A 25,053-nucleotide genomic window follows, 5' to 3' on the forward strand; every position below is an offset into this window, starting at 1 on the left:
TTTAGCGGAGAGGAAAAGTAAGCTACTTTCCAACTCAGAGGTCTCCAACGTGGTGCCTGTGGACACTATTAAACCCCCCAGAAAAACCCAAGTCGCCTGAAAATGTTCTGAAAATAGCTCATTAGTCATGTGTTATAAGGATTTTCTAGGAAATGTGCCTCATAACCAGTTTTAGCCTATTTTAACCCTAATAATGATAACAAAAAAGTACAAATAGAATAACATAATAACAAATGTTTTAATTTTAGAAATGCATATCTAACCGGTAAGAAACATATATTTCAACTTTGTTTTCTTCATTTTTTTCATTGCTTTACTGTAAAAACATACCTCGCGACTTGCTGCTTCTAAATGTTATTGCACTCATTTGAACTATTGGTACAATGCACTATTCTTTGTCATTTATAAACAGTGCACTGCTATAACTGTAAAGGCCAATCTCTAAGCACTACCCTGTAAATATTTTTGCTTATTTATCCTTGACAGTCTTTTTATCTTTATTACATGTTTACCCAGGAGTGGCATGTCTCTTTTCATACAATGTTTTCACAACATTGATATAACAATAAATACAATTCCATTTGATTAAATCAGTGACGAAAATGTAGCTGTCGGCTTCAAAAAGGTTGGTGAATCCTGCTCTAGCTAAATGCTAACAAATATGGTATGTAAAAGAGCAATGCTAGCTTTTAGCGTAAAAGCAGAGAATGCTAATAATGGGCACAGAAGAAGACAACAGTAGCTTATTTTGTATAAAATGAGGACTCTTAACTTTTAGCACAGAAGCAAACTAAGCTAGTTTTTAGCTAAATATGTCAGCAAGTTTATAGTACACAAGAAGAGTATGCAAGTTTTGGGTATGGAATAAGACAATTTTTGCTTTTTTATATAAAATGAAGCCGCTAGCTTTTAGCATTGAGGGAAACTAAGCTAGTTTCTGGCCAATTGCTCATAAAGATATAAGCTAGGTTATAGTGCAGAAGAGCTTTTAGTGTACATGTGAAGAATGGTAATTTTGGGTATGGAAGACATTTTTAGGTCTTAATTTCGAGGAAATCTGCTAGTTTTTGGGTAAATGCTCACAAAAAAAGTCATGTGAAAAAAACACAGATGCTCGCTTTAACGTAGAAGTATTGCTAAAGTTTGCTAATTTTGGGCATAGAAGGAGACAATTCTAGCTTTTAGCGGAGAGGAAACTAAGTGACTTTCTGGGTAGTGTTTTTGGGTGGAAGCCTTCTGAGAACTCTGGATTATATTGTCTCTATGTGGCCCCAAAAAAGTTCCTGAGCCCCTTTTTCCGAATTATTGTTTTATTAGTACAATTACGTATTCCCTGAATTAATCACACACAGTATATACTCTATATTTATATATATATATATATATATATATATATATATATATATATATACTCTATATTTATACTCTATATTTATACTGTATATATCTCCTAATATGGTCATTTTCCCTGCGCAGGCTGCAGTCCGTCAGAGCGGCTAATTTCCAGGGTCGGAGGTCAAGCTCGCTCCAGAACCCCCAACGCGGACATGGAGAAGAGCGTTTTTGGGCCGGACGGCGCCAGTACCCCCAGCTACCTCAACAAGGTGACCCCCACCCCCCCATGTCTTCCCCAAAAAACATCACTTGGGTGCGTGACTTAAAAAAAGTGGTTACAGTTACTAGTTTTTCCACTTAAAAAGTATTTTTTTTTCTAGATTTCACAAACAACCAAGCAGTAAAGCTTGGTTGGTTTGTGAAATCTTGAGAGCTTGCAAATGAACACTTAGGTGAGACACTCCATATCCATTTTCACTTCAAACCACCCGAATATTTCCTTCTCTATGTGCAGGTGTTGTACAAGGCGTTTTGGGTTCTCTCCAAGAATGGTGTATTGATTTTGGTCTGCATTTATATATAGTGCTTTTCAAGTCATTAAAGACCTCCCAAAGCGCTTTACAATGTGCTTCACACACACACACACTCTCACACACTGATAGCGGCGTCAGCCTTGCATGGCTCCTACCTGCTTATCGGGGGCTTTTGGGGTTAAGTGTCTTGCCTCACGACACTGCGACATTTAACTTGGAGGAGCCGGGAATTGAACTTGCAACCTCTCTGGCCCAAGCGCCTTACCTCCTGAGCTATCGCCGCCCCATTACACCTAATTTCAGCTGACCTGCACTGGCTCCCTGATATTAAGGTTCTGTTTGGAACATAAAATATTTTGGATGAACATGCCCCCTCATATCTTTCTGAGTAAATTGCCCCCTAGTAATCACTCGTAAAATGCTGGTCAACCTGTGATTCCAAGAGCCAAGAAGAAATCCAGATTCGAGAGAATTCTCCATTCGGGCCCCTGTGCTGTGAATTCCTCTGCCTTCTGAGCGTCTACATACCAAGCCTATTCCCTAGGTCGCCTTTCTGTTTTTAAAGAATCTCCTAAGTTACATAAAGTAGACCAACCTTAAAGCCTGTGGGAATCCTCCCTGCGCAGTCATAGGTGGACACTAAACACAATGACATAAAAGGTGACAATGATGCAAACGGTCACAAAAAATAGAGCAATCCTGGCATTACGTGCAATCTCCATTGCAAGCTTCTTATGATCAGAAAGATCAACTTCTGGTTCACAAGTCCTGCAAAGTGATTCTTGATTGCTAGCGTTCAATTATCAAAATAGTGTAACACTAATTTTGACAAATGTTCACCTGAACATGAAATAGTTATCAGTAACCTCTTTTGGGACAATCTGACCCATTTTTTTTTAGGTTGGTATATTGCAAAAAAAATATTTTGCTATCGATCTATCTCTATTTATCTATCTATCTCTCTCTATCTCTCTTGTTCTCTTGTTCTCTCTCTATCTCTCTCTGTCTATCTATCTGTATCTCTCTCTCTCTATCTATCTGTCTGTCTATCTCTCTCTCTATCTATCTGTCTCTCTCTCCATCTCTCTCTGTGTCTCTCTGTCTCTATCTCTCTCTATTTCTATCTTTCTTGTTCTCTTGTTCTCTTTCTCGATCTCTTTTGTTCTATCTCTCTATCTCTATCTATGTCTCTATCTATCTCTAGCTATCTCTCTGTCTCTCTATCTCTCTTGTTATCTCCCTCCATCTCTCTTGTTCTCTCTCTCTCTATCTCTCTCTGTCTCTCTTTTATTTCTATCTCTCTCTCTATCTATCTCTCTTGTTCTCTCCCTCCATCTCTCTTGTTCTCTGTCTCTATCTCTCTTGTTCTATCTATCTATCTATATCTATATCTATCTACTGAATTTCAATGACATTAGGCAAACAAAATTGTCGTCACGTCCATACATAAGCGGTGACACTCATTCTTAAAGTAATAGCTAGATCTAGTGGCAGTTAACAATACTTACATTCAATCACACCACAGGGTGGGTGATTAAAAAAAAAAAAAAAGTGAGGAACAAGCCAGACCCGAACCTGAATGTAATGATTGACATTTTAGGCCTGACCAGAATTCATTTTAACGGACCCCCTGATTTCAGTATTTTATTGTTGTTAATACGGCCTGAATGCGGTTATTTACATTGTGTTCCAGGAACGCGTTTTTTGTAACAAGATTGCTCGCCCTCTGTGTCTCTCTACAGCCAATGATGTTGCAGGGTCTGCGTTTGGGGGCGGGGCCAGAAGTGGAGGGGGAGGGCTCCCGGAGGATGGGCCGCAGCCTGAGCGGCACGGTGGTGGTGACGCCGCGCCACGCCCGCCTGAGCGCCACACGCAGCTTTGTGAGTAACGGCGCCCCCTTGTGGCCCGGCATCACGCGCTATGCGGGTGGTCTTCCGTTTTCCCGTCTCCAAGGCGACGAGGGTCGATTGTGGCTCCGCCCCCTCCCATTGCTTGCTTCCTCTCTCTCCTGAGTCTGTGTCGCTCTTTCACCACCATCACCTTCTCCATCTTTTTCATCAGCAACACTTTGTCATCACCACCTTCCTCCTCCACCTCGCAGGTAAAGGTAAATCAAATTAAAAAAATTGAAATATTGATGACTTTTATCTGGCAAAATATATGTTTTTTATTTTATAACAGTAATAACAATAATAGCATACTATGTTCATTAAATAAGACAAATGGTCAAGTGAATTTCATTTGATTCCATCATATATTATATGATATTGCATTTAATTGTAGGGAAATCATTTCTTGCCTACAAATCTTTCCCATAGGCTACTTATTCATTCTGCTTATCAATTTCCCCAAATATATATATATTTTTTTTTGTCTATTTTTCTTATTTTTTTCTTCTCAGCCTTCTTCTACTTCTTTATTTGTTCTTCCTTTCTTCTTCTATTCTCCCTTCTCCTTTTATGTTGCCTACTTCTGCTCCCTGTTCTCCTTCTCCTTCTTCCTCTCATTCTCCTCTTTCTTCTCCTTTGTCTTCGTCTTTGACTCCTTATCCCCGCTTCCTTCTTCCTCTTCTTTATCTTCTCCCATTTCTTTTTCTACTAATATACTTATTCCTTATTCTTCTTTTTCTTCCTCTCTTCTTCTCATTCTCCCAATTTGACTTCTTCTCTTTCTTCTCCCTCTTCTTTTACTCATTCTCCTTTTTCTGATGTCCTCCTCATTCTACTTTGTCTTCTTCTCCCTCTTCTTTTTGTGTTTTTCCTTCTTCTCTTTTTTTCTCCTTTTTTCTTTTTCCTTCTCCCTCTCTTTGTTCTTCTTCTTCCCACTCCTTGTCTTCTTTTTCTTCTCCAGGTATACTTCTTCTTGTTCTCATTATCCTCCTCATGTATTTCCCTATTCTTGATTTCTCTTTCTTCTTCCTTCTTCCAATACTCTTTCTCCATCTTGTCTTTCCTTGTCTATTTTTCTTCTTCTTTTTCTTTCTTCTTCTATTTGTTCTCCTTTCAGTCATTCTCCTTCACCTCCTCCTTCTGCCTCTTCTCATTATTCTTCTCCCCCCTTCTTCCTATTCTCCTTCTTCCTCTGCTATTCCTTCTTTGTCTCATTCACCTTCTCCCTTTTCCACACTTTCTTTTCATCTTTTCATCCATTCCCTTCTTCTCTTCCTTCCTCTCCTCATTTTTGTTCAATTTCTTCTCCTTTTTCTTCTCTTCCTCCTTCTTTTCATTATTTTCCTCCTCTTCTACTTTTTCTCCTACTTCTCATTTATTTTATTCATTGCAAAGTGTGCATTTGTGTTGATTCACCTAAATAATTCTTCCAAATGAAATGTCAATTGACCCTGGTATTTCTTCAAAACATTTTTTTACTCTTTATGACTTCAAGTTTTTAAAATTGTTTCCCCATTTGTGTATTCAGGAGTTGTCGGGCAGCGCTGGGAGTTTCTGGCTGTGTCTGACAGGGGTCAAAGTGCCCCCAGATCAGGGTCCCGCTCGACCCCACTGATAACCTCTGGCAGCGGGGGTGGTGTCCCGGATGGACGAGCTTGGACCGGTCGCAGCGTAACGTAGAGCCCCCTCCCTACCGTCTGCTTCAGCCCCCTTGCCCCTCCCCACTATTCCGTCTATGCAGTCATTCTTGACCCCCGAAAACCTCAAAGTCCTCTTGTTGTCGCCCCACATAAGACACTTTAAAGGGCGGGGCCTCTTAGAGTAGCCACGCCTCTTCCTCCATGGGCATTTCCTGGCGGACGCGCACACACGAGTAGCAGCAAAACGGTTTCTCTAAGACAGCCATATTTATTTTTTTTGTGCCCGAGGCCTGTACAGAACATGTATGAACAACATTGTATGATAATAATCAAGACCTTATGGAATGTTTATGAATGTTTTTTTTGACCCCTCCCTTTCAATCTAGCCCCGCCCCACGTCACTTGATCGACTGAATGAGCGCCTCCTGTGGTAAATCTTATTTGAAATACTTGCACTTTTTTTTTAATATCCTAATATATTTGGGAAATGAGTAAAATAAACATATTTAATATTTGTTTGGTCTGCTGGCAGATAATTTTGCTCATTTGAAATATTGTTGTCTTACTTTACGATAGTGACTTTAGTCATTTGATGATTTTGCAAATTTAATATATTCCTTATTTTTACAATGTATTTAAGAAAATTATAAAAATAATTGGACTGTTATAATGTGTAGATTTAATGCTGAATTATTACCAAATTATCAAATTATTACTCAAAAACTAATATCTATAATGAGAAATATATATATATATATATATATATATATATATATATTTAATAAAATAAGAATGATGTAATTATCTAAACTATGTTTACTTAATTTTTCAGTATTGAGATCACAAAATAAAGATTCAAAATTTGTAAAATCATCTGCCATATCAGCTACATTTGCTCATTTTCAGTCATGATATTAAAACATCAAAAAAATATAGTAAAATAAGAAAGATTTAAAATTATACGGTCAGAACTCTTTTTATTTTTTAAATTTAATTCATATATATTTTTTGTACATATATTTTTGGAGTGGGTGTTAAAAAATGTGCCACCGCTTAATTTATTAAAAATTAGATAAAGTAGAAATTTAATAAATCGATGCACATAAAACCAAAAACGATCCCATCAAATGATTTTCTGATTTTTTTCTTTAAATACAAAGGCTACAAATGAACACATGGATAAAATAAATACATAGAGATTAAAATATTCCAAACATCTGGAATTCTAACAGGGGTGTGTAGCCTTTTATTAGTCCATGTAAACCTTAAAAACTTTAAATGTATGACTTACTTATCCGTCCCTGGCACTGAACGAGTACTGAGGAGGGAAGAATGTAGCACGCGCTTTATTTTGGGAATGAGGCTTTGACTTTTGTGCACTTTGAAAGACGAAAAAAGTGCACTTTTTTCTTTTTTTTATCTCCCGGAAGGATGCTCGACTGAAAATAAATGTCCTCAGGTTAAAAAAGTAAAGAAAACAAACTGTAGTCGTAACAAAACCAAAGGTTTGGCATTAGTTCCATTTTCTTTTAATCTTAAAGAGAATGTAGCCCAATAGTAGCGCTTGAGTCCGCTATGCAAGTCAGGATAGCCCCCCGCCATCGAGGGAATTTTGTTTTGCTGCTGGTGAACTGCTTCTATTTATGCGTTAGTTTGCAACGATGAGATGCAAAGGAATAAAAAAGAACAGAGAAAAGGAGGAAGAGGGAGAATGAATGTAAAATGGGGTATGGTGTGGTCAAAGGAGAAAAAGAGGGAACCTGTATTTTTGCAATAAAGTTATTACTAATGCACTCGGACTAAGTCTGTGTTGATTTATGTATATATATTTTTGTAAAACATGGAATTTGCACACATTTTTGATAATTAATCGAAAACTTTTAAAGAGGGAGGGAGCAAAGCATTTTTCGAATAAGAATCACATTTACACATACTATTAAAATATATTAAAATATTCTAAAAATGAAAACGGAATAAAAATCAACATTTTCAGAAGTAAGCGGATATGAATTCATACAAATGATAACAAAAGGGGAAAAAATGAAGTTTTGTATGTTTTTAAATCACATTCTTTTTTTCTTTTTCTTTTTTCAATTTAAACACAAAATATGCCAAAACACGTTTCAGGAAGAATTGGGTTAAAAAATCGTTTTGTTTGTATTAAAATCAACAAATATTTCTGTCATTTTAGTAAAATATTTTTTTAAAAGAATCTTCAGAAATACACTGATATGAATTCATCAAAATAGAAAAAAACAAAAAAACAATGACATACATGTATGATTTCACTTTCATTTAAAAACCTTTTTTTTTAACGAATTTCAATTTTATTATTTCACTGTCCCTTTACATAAAGTTAGTAATACATCATTTTTCAATATTGTTGTATAATATTTAAAAAAAAAAAAATCCCGACGATCTATTTGCATTCTTTTGCGCAAACGACTTTGTGAATACAAAAGGTGTAGTACCACAAATGACCGCTAGATGTCAAGCGTGAGTTATGTGTTAAATATACCAATCCTCCGCTTGCTGAAAACAAGAAAAAAACGACTAAATTCTCATGCGTAACACAAATGAATAAAATAAAATATTTATAGAACTAAATGTATGTTAAAAAATTGGCAAGTAATATGAAATGGATAAATATATGATTACAATTCATCACAAACACTGTACAGGTAGCGTTTTTTTTAATTAACCCAAAAATAAAGGCACAGTGTTTAAATCTCAGAGGCAAGAAAATAAGTGGAAAATCTGCATACAATTGGTAGTAAAATCTGACCCATATTAAAGTGATTCATAAAACAAATTGTAATCATTAACTAGGAAGAAAATTTAAATGTAATCATTATATATTATTATAATATAAAATGAAGTATTTACACTGCTTGTTTGATATTTTTTGGGCTCCATTTTGACTCCTGTTTCACTCCTCACCCCTGCCCCCCCCCCCCCCCCCCCCCCCCCCCCCGGCGATGATGTCACTCCTCCCAGCCTATCAAGAGTAATTTGGGGCTGCGGAACGACGCCATCGAGGGAGCGAGCACTATAATTAAGAAAGTAGTACTACGTAAACACAGTCATCCGATCCCTTAAAACCCATTTTGGGCTTATTGAGTTTGTCGGAGCTGCCGAACTGATTGGCCAGGGCCGAGAAAAGTCCACGAAGACAAAAAAAGATGACAAAAAAATGAGGGCCCGATGAATGGGATTACCTGAGGGCCCCAAATGTCTTATCAATATATTTCTCACCGAAAAAACTGTTAATCTGTTCAATATTTGATGTTCATAATAAAAAAATATATGACAAAAGTGGACGGCCCATATGAATGGGATTACCTGAGGTCCCTTAATGATAAAAATCATGAAACAAAATTTAAGGGTCTCTTCAAAAAATGTCTGACTGTTTATAATCACATTGTTGTATGCTTAATCTATTCTCTTTAAAATATATGCTAAAATATCACAAATATGGAGGAGCCCCATGAATCGCTTTACCCCGGGCCCCAGAAAGAGTCTAAAATATAACTGAAAACAATCACTTTAGAACATGATATTAATATTAAAAACCATAACACAAATTTGTAGGGCCCCATGAACGGGATTACTTCGGGCCCCCAAAATACTCAATAAATGTTATGTCTGTCCCAAAAAACTTTTAACTTAAGTACAAAAAGATGGGGTCCAACCAATCCATGTCAGTCAGATTTAGACTAAATGGTTATAATGGATCCCAAAGATAGACTAAAGCAAACCAGTTTGGGTAGTAAAAAAGGACCTAATGGATAATTGGGTCAATTGGACACATTTTTGGATCTACAGTGGAACCTCGGTTTTCGAACGCCTCTCAGTTCGAACAAATCAGAGTCCGACCAAAAATTTAGAGGAATTCTTGCTTTGCTGTTCGGTCAAAAAATCGGAGTTCGAACGCCGGTAATGCGTGAGTGCGTACGCTTAGGGTGCGATGCTGAGGGGCGTACGGGTGTAGATCGCTCTTATCGTGACCAACTGTTATCGCGTGCAGGCGGGCCTCCTTTTGCTTTCGCTTTTAATATAGGTGTACGAAGTGTTTTAGCCCCTAATTATGCCTCCGAAGAAAGTCAGTGCAAGCAGCAAAGTTGCTACAGGTGAAAAAAGAAAAGTAGTGCGTACAAATATTGCTGATCTTGCCTGCGCCTTCTGCTGACCACCACAAAGGTAAGAAATCCTATTCATAATTCTTTTCTTTATCTTTTTTTTTTTTTTTTTACACGTTCATGTTAGCGTAATCTTTCGCACGGAAGATTACGATAACGCGAACGTACGATTAGCCTGGGTTAGCTTTAAGTTTACGGTAAACATTCAGTAAACATTCAGGGTGTTGGAATGGAGCCCAATATTGAGGGTGTTGGAACGGAGCCCCCTTTCCAGTGAACCGCTCACCACTTGTTGTGGAGACCCGGGTGCTAAATGACTTGTAAACGACCTGATTTTTTTTATTTTTACACGTTCATTTTAGCGTAATCTTTCGTACGGAAGATTACGATAACGCGAATGTACGATTAGCCTGGCTTAGCTTCATGTTTACGTTAAACATTCAGGGTGTTGGAACTGAGCCCAAAATTCAGGGTGTTGGAACGGAGCCCCCTTTACAAAGAACCGCTCACCACTTGTTGTGGAGACCCGGGTGCTAAATGACTTGTAAACGACCTGATTTTTTTTATTTTTACACGTTCATGTTAGCGTAATCTTTCGTACGAAAGATTACGATAACGCGAACGTACGATTAGCCTGGGTTAGCTTTAAGTTTACGTTAAACATTCAAGATAAACATTCAGGGTGTTGGAACGGATTAAAACGATTTACATTATTTTTAACGGGAAAAATGATTTCGGTGATCGAACAAATCGGTTTTCGAACAGGGTTCTGGAACGGATTATGGTCGAGAACCGAGATTCCACTGTATATGTAAATCTGAGTTAAATAACCCCATATATAATGCGCCCCACTCATTGGGTTATTTTGAAATCTATAAATTCGTATTCCAACCTTTAAAGGTCGGAGAGAGTAGCGAGTCAATGTTTGGGGCCCAAAATGGGCTCATTTACTTCCTAGCAATTTTCGGGGTCATCTGCTGCACACCAAAGCCATAAATCGACCCAGGTAGCAGATCAAAACCGTTAATTTTGACACATCTTAGGACCCTATTTGTAAATTTTGGTCAAATAGACCCCAGATCTGCTTTGTCCCACAAATTGGGTTATTTTAAATACTAAATTATGTATTAAGAGGTAGCAAGTGAATATGTAGGGCCCAAAATGAGCTTATTTACTTTTAAGCTATTTGCTCTGTCATTTTGTACAAAACAAAGCCATAAATTGAGCCAAGTAGTGGATCAACAAAGTAAATTGAGACATTTTGACACATCTTAGGACCCTATTTGTAAATTTTTGTCAAATAGGCCCCAGATCTGCTTTGTTCAACAAATTGGGTTATTTTGAAATATTACATATTGATTAAGCAAGTGAATGAATATGTGGGGGGCAGCAGTGGTTAGCGCTTGTGCGGCACAGTTCATGTCATGGGAACCTGTTGTGGGTTCAAATCCAGCTCCAGACTTTCTGTGCGGAGTTTGTATGTTCTCCCCGTGCTTGCGTGGGTTTCCTCCGGGCACTCCGTTTTCCTCCCACATTCCAAAGACATGCATTTCAGGTGAATTGGCCGGTCCAAATTGTCCCTAGGTGTGAATGAGCGAATGAGTTGTCTGTCCCTGTGTGCCCTGCGATTGGCTGGCAACCAGTTCAGGGTGTCCCCTGCCCACTGCCCGATGATTGCTGGGATGGGCTCCAGCCCCCCGCGACCCTACTGAGGATAAGCGGTACGGCTAATGAGATGAGATGAGATGAGATGAATATGTGGGGCCCAAAATGGGCTCATTTACTTTCCAGCAATCTACTGGGTCATTTTGTGCAAAACGAAGTCATAAAGCGAGCTAGGTAGTGGATCAAAACAATAAATTAGGCTATTTTTGATCCAAACACTGATCTACCAATACAATAGTGACTAGTTCAGGTGCCCCGTAAAAAAAAAAAGTCTGTTCAAGGTTCATGCACTTGCAGTCGAGCAGGAATGCAGATTTACAAGCTTGCACAGGCATGCAGATGTGGAACCAAAGAGCAAGTGTTATGGTCAATCCCCTGGTGTGACGGACCCCATTCGGGCCCCCTCCCATGCATGACCCCCCAAAAAACGCCCCATCTTAACGGCAGTAGCCGCGGCATCCCCGCTGGGTCGGGCGCTGTTTATCTCTTCCGCAGCGCCCGTGATTAATGAGGCCCCCAACACATCCTCTATGGGGCCGAGCAGCTGAGAAAACAGGAGCCTCCGCTACCGTGGACGCCGGCCGGGGCCCTTGGCCGGGGGTCCGTTGGGACCCAAAGCGTCACCACAGGTAGCTTGCCCTTTTAAAAATAAAAATGAAAAGGGAGAATGAGGACAACACCAACATACATAAGGTCCCCTACCCGCATCAAGAATAATATTAGAAACCGAAATGGCCCCCACGAATTTGATTACCGCAATTGTCTCATTGATACATTTGTGATTTAAAGCAATCATGTCATTTGTTTTACTCTAAAATAAAATATAAAATATATTTTAAATAGCTCACATTTATATCAGTTTAAAATAACAATAGTTGATAATAAAACACACATCAAGAATGTGAATAGCCCCAGGAATTTGATTACCTGAGGCCCCCAAAAATTATATAATCAATCCATAAAAATGTCTTCAAAACAATGACATTATTTATCTTAATTTACTATCAGCAACATTCACAACCAAAAACATACCAAATGTGGAGGGCCCCGTGAATAGGATTGCCTGGGGCCCGCCAATTGACTCAGGGAATGTCTGACTGAAAGCATTTACTTTATAGCTATCATCTAATATATTTTTGCCAATGCTAAATCTATTGCACTCTGCTCATCCTGGAAGGGGGATTACAACTTGTGAGACCCCTTCTCAAGGTTTCTTATTTTCCTCATGTTTAAGGTTTTGAGTTTTTCCCACCCAGCATGTTGGTTTCAGATCGGGGATGGTGTAATTGTAACCTGTGCAGTTCTTTGAGACATTTTGTGATTAAGGGCTGTACAAATACATATGACTTGACCAGTAAAAATAAAACAATGCTACCAAATTTTTAAGCTCATTTTAACAATATATATATATTTTAATTTTCCTTTTTTTAAAATTGTAAAATAGCTGTAACAATACAATTATGCTAAAACCAATTACCTCATATCCTCAGTTTAATAATTTTACTCATTCTGAATGTTTTTCCCATTTTACGACAAAACAAGTAAGAAAATAAATTTGAATTACAAACAAAAATAGATAAAATATGCAAATAAATGTTGCAGAATAATTAAATGAAATGAAATGATCTGCATTTCTATAGCGCCTTTCAAGTCAATGGCTTCCCAAAGCGCTTTACATTGTGCTTCACATTTCCCAATAGCGGCCATGATCTGTGCAGCCATGTAAGGCGCTAACCTGCTTATTGGGGGTATTAGGGGTTTCAGTGTCTTACCCAAGGACACTTTGGCATGCGACACGGACAAGCCGGGATTTGAACTGGGATCCCTTAATCCTAAAACGATCGCTTTACCTCCTGAGCTACTGCCGCCCCAACAAACAAAAAACAATACATGTTTTTTACTGAATAAATACATATGAAAACTGTGCTAATTTTAACAATTATATATATATATATATATATATGTATATTATATCAGCAAATTCTCTATGGTTTCAGATTCATCATTTTTCTCAATCTAAATATGTTTTCTATTTTACCACAATACAAGTAAAGTATAGTAACATTTAAAAAAATAGTAATAAATTATCCATGCAAAATAAATGTAGCAAAATAGCCAAAATATTTCTTAAAATAAATAGAAAATAAGCTGCCAGGGGAGGAAGTATTTTTTGACTTTCTGAAATTATTTTTCTTAAATGTTTTTTCTTCTTTTTATCAATTATTTTTAAAAATAATTTTACTTCTTTTTATCAATTATTTTTTTAGATCATTTTTCTTCTTTTAATCAATTATTTTTTAACTTATTTTACTTTTTTGGGATAATAGAAATAATACTAATAAATTATCTTTTAATTGTTATTTTTAATTAAATTGAATTTTCATATTTTTTGCCGATTTTTCCCTGCGGAATGGAACATTTTAATTGAGTCATTTTGAAGTCCAAACAAAGTGGAAAAGGACACATGGATTTCATAAGTGTTGTGTAAACTTGGAACTAAGCGCGAGTAATTAGGAGCTCCTTCTTTATGCTTTTTGACGGAATGTCCAAACATTCATTCAAAGATCATTCGCCTGAACTTTCAGTTTTCTATATTTTGGATTCGTTGTGGAATAAAATAAGCAATACGAGAAAAAATATCAAACTGAAGATGGAAAGTAATTTTGCTTGAATTGTTATTTTACTTAAATAAGAGAAAATGGTTAAAATAGGTACAGATATATTTTTCTTTTTTAAAATAAAATATTTTTTTAAATAAATTGGGAAGAATGTAATAAAAACTAGCTAAATTATCTGGTGGTCAAATAAATAAATAAAACATTGTAAAATATTCAAAATAAGGATTTCATGTGCTAAACGAAAATTCTTGAAAATAGATTTGAAAACGTGTATATAAAAATAAAAATATTATCTGCAACTGGAATATTTTTTTTTGCATTTTAAAATACTAAAAACTGATAACTAAGTCAGAAAATAATTTTTAAAAATTATTTTCTTATTTTATTATAATAATCATTGGAAAGAAATATATATAGAGGATATAAAACCAGCTAAATTATGTGTTATCACATAGAAATTAAAAAGTAAGGTACTAAAAAAAAAGATTAAAATACTTTTTTTCCTATTGAATCAAAATAATCATTTAAAATCTGTAGTTATTACGTTATTTTCAAGTCAAATAAAAATATATACAAAAAATAATGGTCAAAATGGGCAATTTAATTTTTTAAAATATATTTCTGGATTTACTAGTACAATTCTTATATAAAAAAATTGGAAACAACAATTCCATTCAGTCCATACACTGCCTAGAGAAATTATTGGCCCCAAAACACTTTTTTCCTATTGCCACATTTCAGGCTTTAAACTTAAAGCTAAAAAAAGAAAAACAATTCTAAGAATCAACATGTGAGACACAAATTATTTAAACATTTCATATTATATTTACAAGAAAAAAACTGAATAGTAAAAAAAAATTGGACCCTTGTTCTCTTAGCTCAGCCAACTGATTCCAAAAGTTCCTTGATGACTTCTGAATGATCCAATGTTGACCTAAATGACTAAATGACGAACAATGATAAACAGAGTATACTCATGTGTCATTAAGTTTCAGTTTAAATGCTCCTGTTTTGCAATGGGATTAGAAGTCTGTGAGAGGTGACACTTTTGACCAGACCGGATTATGAACTGCAAAGAACACACCAAGCAGGTCCAGGATAAAGTTGTGGAAAAGTTCAAAGCAATAATGGGATAGAAAAATGTTTTGCAAAATGTACACATCTCCCAAAGCATTGTGCAGCCAATAATATCGAAATAGAAAAGAGAGCATAAAACCACTTTGAACCTACCAAGACCTGGCCGTCACTCTAAACCAGACCTGGGCACTCCAATCCTTGAGGGCTACATGCCCTGCCTGGTTTTTGAGGTTTCTCTGCTACAATACAGGTGATTCCAAGCTCCTTACAGTTTGCTAACAAGCTGATAATTTGTATCAGCTGAGTTGAAGAAAAGAAACCTCCAAAATCAGGCAGGACATGCAGCCCCCGAGGACCGGAATGCCCAGGTCTGCTCTAAACTCTTAACCCAAACAAGGAGAAAACTAATCAGAGAACCTACCAAGAGGCTCATGATCACATTGGATGACCTGCGGGCATACACAGCTGAGGTGGAATAGTGGCAAGAAGAAAGCCATTTCTAGAAGAATATCGTAAAAAGGCCTGTTTGTGGTTTGCAAGTTACCCCATTGTAGATACAAAGTGTAACATTTGGTGTAAGAGAAACACTGCACATCACCCTGAAAACACCATCCCTCTGTCAAACATGGTGGTGGCAGCATCATGGTCTGGGGTTGCTTTTCTTCAGCAGAGACTGTGAAGATCGTTAGCGTTGACGGGAACATGCATGGAGCCAAATACGGCGCTTTTGGCAGAAAGTCTGTTGGAGTCTGCAAGAGACTTCAGAATAAAGCGCAGAATCACCTTCCTACAGGACAACAACCCCAAACACACAGCAAACTCTACAATGGATTGGTTAAAAACTAACATTATAAAGGTTTTCGAATGGCCAAGCCAAAGTCCAGACCTCAATCCTATAGAGCATTTGTGGTAAGATCTGAAAAATGCTGTGCATAAACGATCACCATCAAACCTTCAGGAACTTGAGCTGTTTTGTGAGAAAAAATGATTTCTGTTTCAAGATGTGCAAAACTTATAGATACAAACTCTAGAAGACTTGTGGCTGTGAATGCAGCAAAAGGAGGTTGGACAAAGTATTAACTCAAAGGGGGCCAATATTTTTGCAACACCTTTTAAAAATGTTTTATTTGTTAGCACAATATAATATAGTAGATACATGTAGTTTCCTTTAATGGTTGTGTCTCACATGTTTTGGATTCTATTTATACGTTTGAAGCCTGAAATGTAGCAAAATGTCAAATAGTTCTTGGGGGGGGCCAACACTTTTGCACGGCACTGTAATTCTCTTTGTTTCATGTTTGGCCCGACAGTAAAGTTTGAGCCGTCTGTCCCCATGTCTCCGCATCTGTCTCGGGGGTGTTTGGGTTGGGGTGTTTTGGGGCAGGGGTGTCGGCTGAAGGATGGGGATTGGGAGCACATGTGCCGAAATGAAGTGGTGACATGGTGGGAGGCAGCGAGAGTGCCGTGCCACCGGGGTGCTACGAGATTGATGCTAATGTTAGCATAACGCAGGTCACTATTGAGGATTAGGTCTCGGATTTGGGTCTCCGCATTTATTACAATAGATGACCTGGTTCTTAGAACCTGCATCTAAAAGTCTTGCGCAGGTCTACGGCAAGTTCCCGACAAATAATCAGTTCTAAGTTTGGGTTTCAGTCCTGATGTGGTTTAAAGTTTAGAGGTCTAAGAACGAGTGGTGAAGGTCTGGGTGAAAGTATAGGTCTTAGTCAGGTACTCATTTGCCTTAGATTTCGGTCTAACTGTACTACAGGTATGTTGTTGGGTCCATGTTTAGCTTTCTGGTTTTAGATCTACACTAACTTCACTCTGTGTTTCTGGTCTTGGTTTAGAAGAAGATAAACAAGTTGAGGAAAGTTCTGGTGGTTGCGGGTATGCGGGTATACTACAGGTATGTTGTTGGGTCCAGGTTTAGCTTTCTGGTTTTGGATCTACACTAGCTACACTGTGTGTTTCTGGTCTTAGTTTGAAAGAAAATAAACAAGTTGAGGGAAGTACTGGTGGTTGCGGGTATGCGGGTATACTACAGGTATGTTGTTGGGTCCAGGATTAGCCTTCTGATTTTGGATCTACACTAGCTTCACTGTGTGTTTCTGGTCTTGGTTTAGAAGAAAATAAACAAGTTGAGGGAAGTTCTGGGTATGTGGGTATACTACAGATATGCTGTTGGGTCCAGGTTTAGCTTTCTGGTTTTGGATCTACACTAACTTCACTCTGTGTTTCTGGTCTTAGTTTAGAAGAAGATAAACGAGTTGAGGGAAGTTGTGGTGGTTGTAGGTATGTGGGTATACTACAGGTATGTTGTTGGGTCAGGTTTAGCCTCATGATTTTGGATCTACACTAGCTTCACTCTGTGTTTCTGGTCTTGGTTTAGAAGAAAATAAACAAGTTTTGGTGGTTTTGGGTCTACAAGTGTTTTAGCTCCAGTTTCTGCCTTCACGTCTTGGTTCATGATTGAAAAAACAAGTTGGCGAAGATGTTGTGGTTGTGGGTCTACAGCATGGGTCTTCTACGTGGTGCCCTATAAGGACAGCTAAGGTGCTCTGAAAATGGCTCACTAGTGCTGGGTCATTGTGATTTTCCAGTAAAATGTGTTTTTGTGGATTACTGAGTCTATCTAAACTTACTTCAAATAATTAACCTGGTAACAAGATAATAATAACCTGGGTCGTCATTTTAGATGTGCATGTCAAACTGCTTGCCCTCTACGATAATTAGGAAAAAAAGTAGATCTCTGCTTGAAAAAGGTTGAAGACCCCTGGTTTACAGGTATGTTTCTAAGTCCAGGTGTAGCCTTCTGGTTTTGGATCTACACTTGCCTAACATTATGTTTCTCGACTTGGTTTAAAGCTAAATAAACGGGTTTAAGGAAGTTGTGGTGGTATTCCGGTCAGCATGTATGTTTTTAGGTGTAGGTTCAGCCATCCTGGTTATAACAACGTAACAACATACTAATAACATAATACGAATGAAAATGTGTATCAAACTGGTAGCCCTTTGCACCAATAGGTAACAGAAAGTAACTCTTAGGTTAAAAAAAAGGTTGGTGACCTTTGCACTACAGTAGACCCTCTGCCTAATTTAGACCAAAAACATCAACACCCTGCCACCCAAATCACAGTTTTGACTCAGAGAAAAGCAAAAACCCAAAACCAAGATTTCGTCCAAAATTGCTCGACTAGAATCATTAGAACTTGTTCTTAATTTAGACCAAAACCACCACCTTCTGGTCTCCCGTGTCCCTAAAATACAGTACTTGTTTTGATATTTTGCTCGGATGAATCACCACCGCGCTTAATCTTGAACGAGAAACAACCAGGAAGAAAAGGAGGAAGGGGGGCAGTAGTGGTTTTAAGGAGGGTGTAGAGAGGTCCGAACGGTTGAAAAGGAGTAGGCGGACGTTTTGTCTGGACACACTCCTTTGGCAGAAACCCGATCAGCAGCGAAAACAAGAACCCAGTCAGAACTTTATCGAAGGTAGCCAGCAGAATGTGAGATCTCCAGAGGAGCAATGACGAGGAGGTTGAAGGTGGGAGGGTGGAACCCAAAGCCACCCCCCCCTTCTCCTCGCACCCCTGGCCACCCCCCCTTCCCCGTCCAGAACTGTTTTCTGAACCCTTGCCAGGAAAGTTTAACGGCTGTGGAATTCTGACAGGAAAAAGCAGCACTGGAAGTTTGACAGGAAGTGGGAATTTGTGTCTCAGGGAGAGGAAGAGCGTCAGAGAGCTTTTCCAACGGCGTCCCCCTGGGGGGCGGCTTTGGGTTTGGGGGGCGTGGGGTTTGCAGACTGACAGGAGGTGATCATTTGGCCTCAAACGTGGAACAATACGCAAAGGGCGCACATCATTTACATTGCATGCGGAGACGAAACCAGATCTTGGCTTCGTGTGGAGGTTCGTCGCAGCTGCTTCTGACTCACGTCGTAAAAAAAAAAAAAAAGCTCTACCTAACATAGACTCAAAACTAATTCCACAACCACCACAATTTCCCTCAATTTGTTTTGTTTTTTTGCTCCTGAACCAAGACCAGATAGCCTGTGTTGAGCTAGTGTAGATCCAAAACCGGAAGACTGAACAGGGACTTAAAATATTACCTACAACTACAAAAATTCTCTACACTAGTGATTTTGTTAGAAGTCTAGGTTCAGGTTTGAGCTCTTTGGGTCAAAATATATTTTGGGAGCTAGGCGGACCAGAAAGTGATGGTTTTGGTCTCAATTAACCAAAAGTTCTGGTGGTTCTAGTCTTGTTGTTTTGTGAGAAGTCTAGGTTTAAGTTTTAGCTCTTCTTTGGGTCAAAATATATGTCAGGGGCTGGGCGGACCAGAAAGTGATGGTTTTGGTCTCAATTAACCAAAAGTTCTGGTGGTTCTAGTCTTGTTGTTTTGTGAGAAGTCTAGGTTTAAGTTTAAGCTCTTCTTTGGGTCAAAATATATGTCAGGGGCTGGGCGGACCAGAAAGTGATGGTTTTGGTCTCAATTAACCAAAAGTTCTAGTGGTTCTAGTCTTGTTGTTTTGTGAGAAGTCTAGGTTTAAGTTTTAGCTCTTCTTTGGGTCAAAATTTATGTTGGGGGCTAGGCGGGACAGAAGGTGATGGTTTTGGTCTCAATTAACCAAAGGTTCTGGTGGTTCTAATCTTGTTGTTTTGTGAGAAGTCTAAGTTTAGGTTTTAGCTCTTCTTTGGGTCAAAATATATGTTGGGGGTTAGGCGGACCAGAAGGTGATGGTTTTGGTCTCAATTAACCAAAAGTTCTTGTGGTTTTAGTCTAGTTGTTTTATGAGAAGTCTAGGTTTAAGTTTTAGCTCTTCTTTGGGTCAAAATATATGTTGGGGGCTAAGTGGACCAGAAGGTGATAGTTTTGGTCTGAGACAACCAGAGGTTGTAGTCTAATTGTTTTGGGAGAAGTCTAGGTTTAGGCTTAGGTCTTCTCTGGGTCAAAACTTTGGTTCAGTGTAAATTTTGTCTAAGACTAGGACTTAAGCTTTTTAGGGTGTAGTGGAGGTGTATGATTTGTACTTGTTTCCTGGTTTTGGTGGTGGTTTAGGTCAGTCTTATACCTGGAATATGACAATATTACAACTTTTCTTGTTTATAAAGATTTTGAAAAATCACAACCCATTGTCAAAAGCCAGAAACGGAGACAGGACCCAGTAGCGTTCGTTTACTCAGTTTTATTGAAAAAGAGGGAGCGCAGTGCTTGCTTCCACGATCCAATGATCGACGGACACGGGTAGCAGGTGGCGGAAACGCGGAAGGGGCACTTCCGTGTCGAGCGAGTATAATCGTAAACTGCAGGGATACTGGTCACTAGCCGGGACGGGAGAGCAAGGGCGGTATCGAGTTCAGAAAAGAGGTCGTCAACAGGTATCAGGCAGGAAACAGGGCAAAACAGGTCGGTGGTCGGGATGGCAGATCAGGGCAGAATCGGGTCCAGAAACAGGTCGGCAACAGGTATCAGGCAGGAGAAAACAGGGCAGGAAAATGTCGGAAGGTATGAGCTTGCCTAGCTGGGAGCATAGGTTCGCAACGATCTGACGGCTTCCTCTTGGAAGCCGGGGGTTTAAAAGGAGTCTCTGAACCAATCAGCTCTCAGGGCTGTTGGCACCAATTGGGCAGTCACAGGTGCCTTGAATCGGCAATCATGACAGGAGAAGGTTTAAGTTGAGAAAATATAGATCTAGGTCCAGGTCCAGGTTTAAACTAGATGCCGGATTCTATTGGAAAAGACTCCAGTTTGGTTAAAAAAACAAATCTGGACTGGACAGTTCAGACGTGTTAAGAAGGGGTTGCTACTTGAGGTGGGGGTGTTAGCAACAAGTTCAGGTGCTAAGAATCTCACTTTACTAAACCAACCTCGTAATGGACCTGGAGGTGTTGAACCCCCCGTCACCTTCCTAGAACTTTCCTCGTTTGAAGCAACTCAGACGTTTGCTAGCAAGCCAGCTGCTCACAATTGTAAACCCCCCCCTCGGACCAGGACCAGCACAAACGAGAACAATCTGTCCCTGGACCATGGGAGGCCGCCGGCGGTCCAGCCCTCGTCAAAGGTTAGCAGGACTGACAGCGGGGGAGGACCAACCGGGTTCAGACACCTGATTGGAGGGGGAGTTTAGACTCAAGTCGAACTGAGCTGTGAACGGGTGCATGGGAGAGGGGAATGTTGGCGGTGAGGGTGCCGCCAGGTGCTGACAGCCTGCCGTGGAACCCGATACAGAGTTTTACTGTCATTTAGATAGATAGAAAGATAGATAGATGGATAGATAGATAGATAGATAGATAGATAGATAGATACTTTATTCATCCCTATAGGCAAATTTACACTTCCAGCAGTCTCCTTTGATGTTTATTAACAGATTAACAGGATGCCCTCGGGGTGCTTTGTTGTAGTTTAGCCACAGCGGAGTGGATGACGTCACACGCTAGTCCAAAAGTTTGACGTCCCTGCGGCAGATGGAAATCTTTGTGCCCAGGGATACACCACCTCGTGTTAGCGAGTCCACCTCCTCTCCGCTTCCCACAGGCTTTCGTGTCTCTGTCTAACAGCGCTGAAGCCGGGTACCTCCGGGTAGCTCCACGTTAGCATCCGGGATGCTAGACGTTAGCCACCTTTCCGTTAAACACAGCTAACTGCACTCCCTGTACGCTCTGATGTTTTTCACCAGCACAGCCAGTTCGTTGGTCTTATTTGGTAGAGAGTTCACATTTACCATGATTACGGACGGTACCAAAGACTTATAAAGCCGCTAGCCGCTTAGCCTTAGCTTCGGCTCTGCATCCACAAGCCCCCTCATCACGCCGGCACGAGAATTCTTCAGGGCAAGGTGTCATTGTTGCCATGGCGCCCAATTGGTCCCCGCTGTGTGGCGCCAGGTTCTGTCACGGTGACCACGGCGCCCAATTGGCCCCGCCCACTGACACCAGCTGAAACGCGTTGATAGATTGCTGCTGGACTACTCAAACGCGGTCTTGCGAGTTGCCTGGTGTCAGAGCGTCTGCGAAACTCCTGCTAGACTCTGTGTGGTATGCCAAGTCCTGTGAATCTCCATTTTTGCCTGTGTTTTGATCTTGTTTTATTTTTGACCCGATCTGTTTGATTTCAATCTACTTCCGCGACCATCAATCCTCGGATCGAGTGTGCGCGCATTCCTCTTCTCCCCAATGAATTGTGAGTAACGTTATGCGATTGGGTTCTTATTCCTGTTTCCTGTCCTGGTTTGTGACACAAGGAGTTGATTCCTTGAATAAACACATTTTTGTGCGTTAAAACCCATAACGATAGGATAGAAAGTAATCCAAATTGTAGTTGTCAAACGGGACAAGAAACACCGAAGATAGAAGCAGACACTTAAAACAATAAATCTCAAAAAGTGCGAAATAACACGGAGCTGCTGGAAAGGCTGCCGCTCGCTTTATTCTATTTCGCAAATACAGGTTCAAGCTAGCATGCTAATGAGGTGGTTTGACCAAATAGGGGCAATAACTGCTTTGGCTTGTGCTGTTTTTTGTAATTTTCTAATAAAATAATTGGCGGTGAAAGGCTCACAATTTATCGACCGCTAGCTATTAGCGTTTATGTTTCATCGTCTCGGCATGCATTTTGTTGCCTAGCGACGGGGCAGGGGGAACGATTTTCCCTGACGCATCGTCGGCGTTTTAAGTCGGCGGTCGAAGTTAATTAGCAATTAACCTTTTAGGTTAGCATGAAATGCACTTTTACGCGCGTTTAACGGTCCCCCCATAGCCCCATGCTAATAAATTCCAGGGATTCGGGTTTCCGGGCTAACTTCGGGGGATGGCAGCTATTTGAGTACAGGTGTTGTCATTAAAAGCAAAGAACTGTATGAGGTCATTTTGCTTTTTGGGGGGGTTGAGGTGAAAATAAGCTGCCATGTTTTAGTCCTGGGGAGACTGAGGCAAGATGTTTGAAAGCGTATTTGAAGGCAATTTGGACTCTTGCCGTCTTCAACCGACTACGTTTACAAATACTCGGCAGTGGGAAGTGAAGAAATGGAGTTTCCAGGTAAGGTTTAGTCTTAAAAACGGTATTTCTTTCTTTCCTACTTTGCTTCCAATTTTGCTTCCTTCCTTCCTACTTTGTTTTGTTCTTGCTACTCTTCCCTTTTTTCTTTCTTCCCAACTGTTTCCTCCCTTCCTATTGTCCTTCTTGGGTCTCTTTCTGCTTACTCTTTTCCTCCTTCCTTTCTTTCTACTCTTTCCCTCTTTTATTTCTTCCTTCCTTCCTTACATCCCACCAACTCTGCTTACAACCTTTCTTCCTTCCTTCTTTCTTCGTTATTTCCTTCCCTCTTATCTTCCTTTCTTCCCACTATTTTCCTACTTCCTTTCCTTTTTTATTTTCGTATTACCACCTTCAGTTCAAATTGTCCGTCTGCCTCCCTTCTTTCCTTCAAACTTTGCTTGCAACTTTAATTCATTTATTCCTTGCTTCCTTATTCAACTTGATTTTTTTTCTCCTACCTTCCTACTCTTTTCCTACTTTTTTATTCCAGCCCATTTTTTAAATTATCAATATATGCTTAACTTATATGCCTTCTTTCCTTCCTTCCTTCCTTCCTTCCTTCCTTCCTTCCTTCCTTCCTTCCTTCCTTCCTTCCTTCCTTCCTTCCTTACCTCTTACTTCATTTCTCAATCCCCTCCTTCCTTCCTACCTCCATTCCTCCCTTTCTTCCTTCCTTCCCCCTTTCCTTTTTCACTCTTTCTTTCTTTCTTTCTTTCTTTCTTTCTTTCTTTCTTTCTTTCCCGTGCTTTCTTTCTTGTGCTTTCTTCCTTGCTTTCTTCCCTGCTTCCTTTCTTCCGTGCTTCCTTTCTTCCTTCCTTAGTTCCTTCCTTCCTTTTCTTCTTCCTTCATTTCTTCCTTCCTTCCTTCCATCCTTCCTCCTCCTGACTTTCTTTCCCTCTATTTTCTTCCTTTATTCGTGTCTATTTTTTCCTTCCTTACTTAGTACCTACATTTTAACTAGCCAACTTTCCTATATTCCTACTCATGTGTTGTTTTCTATCTTTATTTCTACTTTTCCCCGTTCCTACTCTTTTCCTGCTTCCTTTCTTCTATCCTATTTCTTTCCATCCTTCCTATCTTTCATCTGACTTCAATACCTTCTCTCCTACTTCCCACCTTACAACATTACTCTATTACTTCCTATTTCTTTTCCTACTTCCTTCCCTCCTTCTTACATATTTCTAATTTGGCTTCCAACTTTTTTCATTCCTTCCTTCTTTATTTTTTTATTTTGTTATTTTTTTTCCCCCCTTTTTTTACTATACATAAAAATACAGGGAGATGAATGATGCTTTCGTACATGTGAAAGGGACGATACAATTCAATTGTAGTTTTTGGACACAAGGAAAAATGTCTACGTATTGTTTGGACAACTGAGGATTTTGAGTATTGTTGTTGTTTTTTTTTTTTAGGGGGGGGGGGGGGGGGGGGGTTGGCCGGTTGGCCGGTTGGGGTTCAAGGGTCTTCATCCATCCGTTCCCTAGTGCGAGTACTTTTGGCACTTGTGCTAATTGTCAGCGTTCAAGACCTTTCTACCTTCGCTGTCTTTCATCAGACCCCGCAAGCCGCAGACTTTCTCTCCGGCCCGGTTTACGGTTTCAGGGTCTCGGGCCCCCGTCGGCTGCAGCGCGTGGGTGGATGATTTCCAACACATGGGAGCTCCGACGGCCCACGCGCTGCCGGGAACAATAGCCGAGCTGTCAGGATCCAGTCGGAGTCGGAGGACGGGACGGGAGTGAGGTCAGCGTCCTTCGCGCCCGCAGAGAGTAAAAACACATGACGTCGCTACCGTATGCAAAAGTGAAGCCCCGGGGCCGCGGCTTGGTTAACCACGCTCTTAGCCCAGATGCTTCGCTACACGCTGAAAATGATCACAAGATGCTTAACAAGTGAAAAAAACCCCAGCCTTTCTTCTTCCATTTGATTAAAAAGAAATACATTGTTCTTTTGACAGAATATTTCTGCATTTTTTTAAAGCAAAAGAAAGAAAACTAGCTAATTGAGAATATAATGTAAAAAAAATGCAATTATCTTATTTTTTCTTTTACAATTTTTATTAGGATGTTAATCCTCATAAAGAATTAAAAAATGACTACAAATAAATTCAGATATAAAAATAA

At 39.6% G+C, this 25,053-nt stretch overlaps 1 protein-coding gene and 1 long non-coding RNA gene across 2 annotated transcripts in view; one reads left to right on the plus strand and one right to left on the minus strand.

Moving 5' to 3' along the window:
- Positions 1-7,196, plus strand: part of usp54b (ubiquitin specific peptidase 54b) — a 58,616-nt gene extending 51,420 nt beyond the window's left edge. The window contains exons 19-21 of the mRNA XM_088323418.1: positions 1,477-1,604; positions 3,611-3,748; positions 5,286-7,196. Of these exons, the coding sequence (XP_088179544.1) occupies positions 1,477-1,604; positions 3,611-3,748; positions 5,286-5,372 (353 nt within the window). The 3' untranslated portion in view covers positions 5,373-7,196. The remainder of the gene's footprint in view (positions 1-1,476; positions 1,605-3,610; positions 3,749-5,285) is intronic.
- LOC148347266 (uncharacterized) overlaps positions 1-25,053 on the minus strand; it is a 346,298-nt gene that overhangs the window by 112,402 nt on the left and 208,843 nt on the right. The gene's annotated exons all lie outside the window — the stretch shown is intronic.

The sequence above is a fragment of the Urocampus carinirostris genome, chromosome 19 (genome assembly GCF_059441175.1).
Source record: "Urocampus carinirostris isolate Australia breed hairy pipefish chromosome 19, RoL_Ucar_1.0, whole genome shotgun sequence".
Lineage (NCBI taxonomy): Eukaryota > Metazoa > Chordata > Actinopteri > Syngnathiformes > Syngnathidae > Urocampus > Urocampus carinirostris.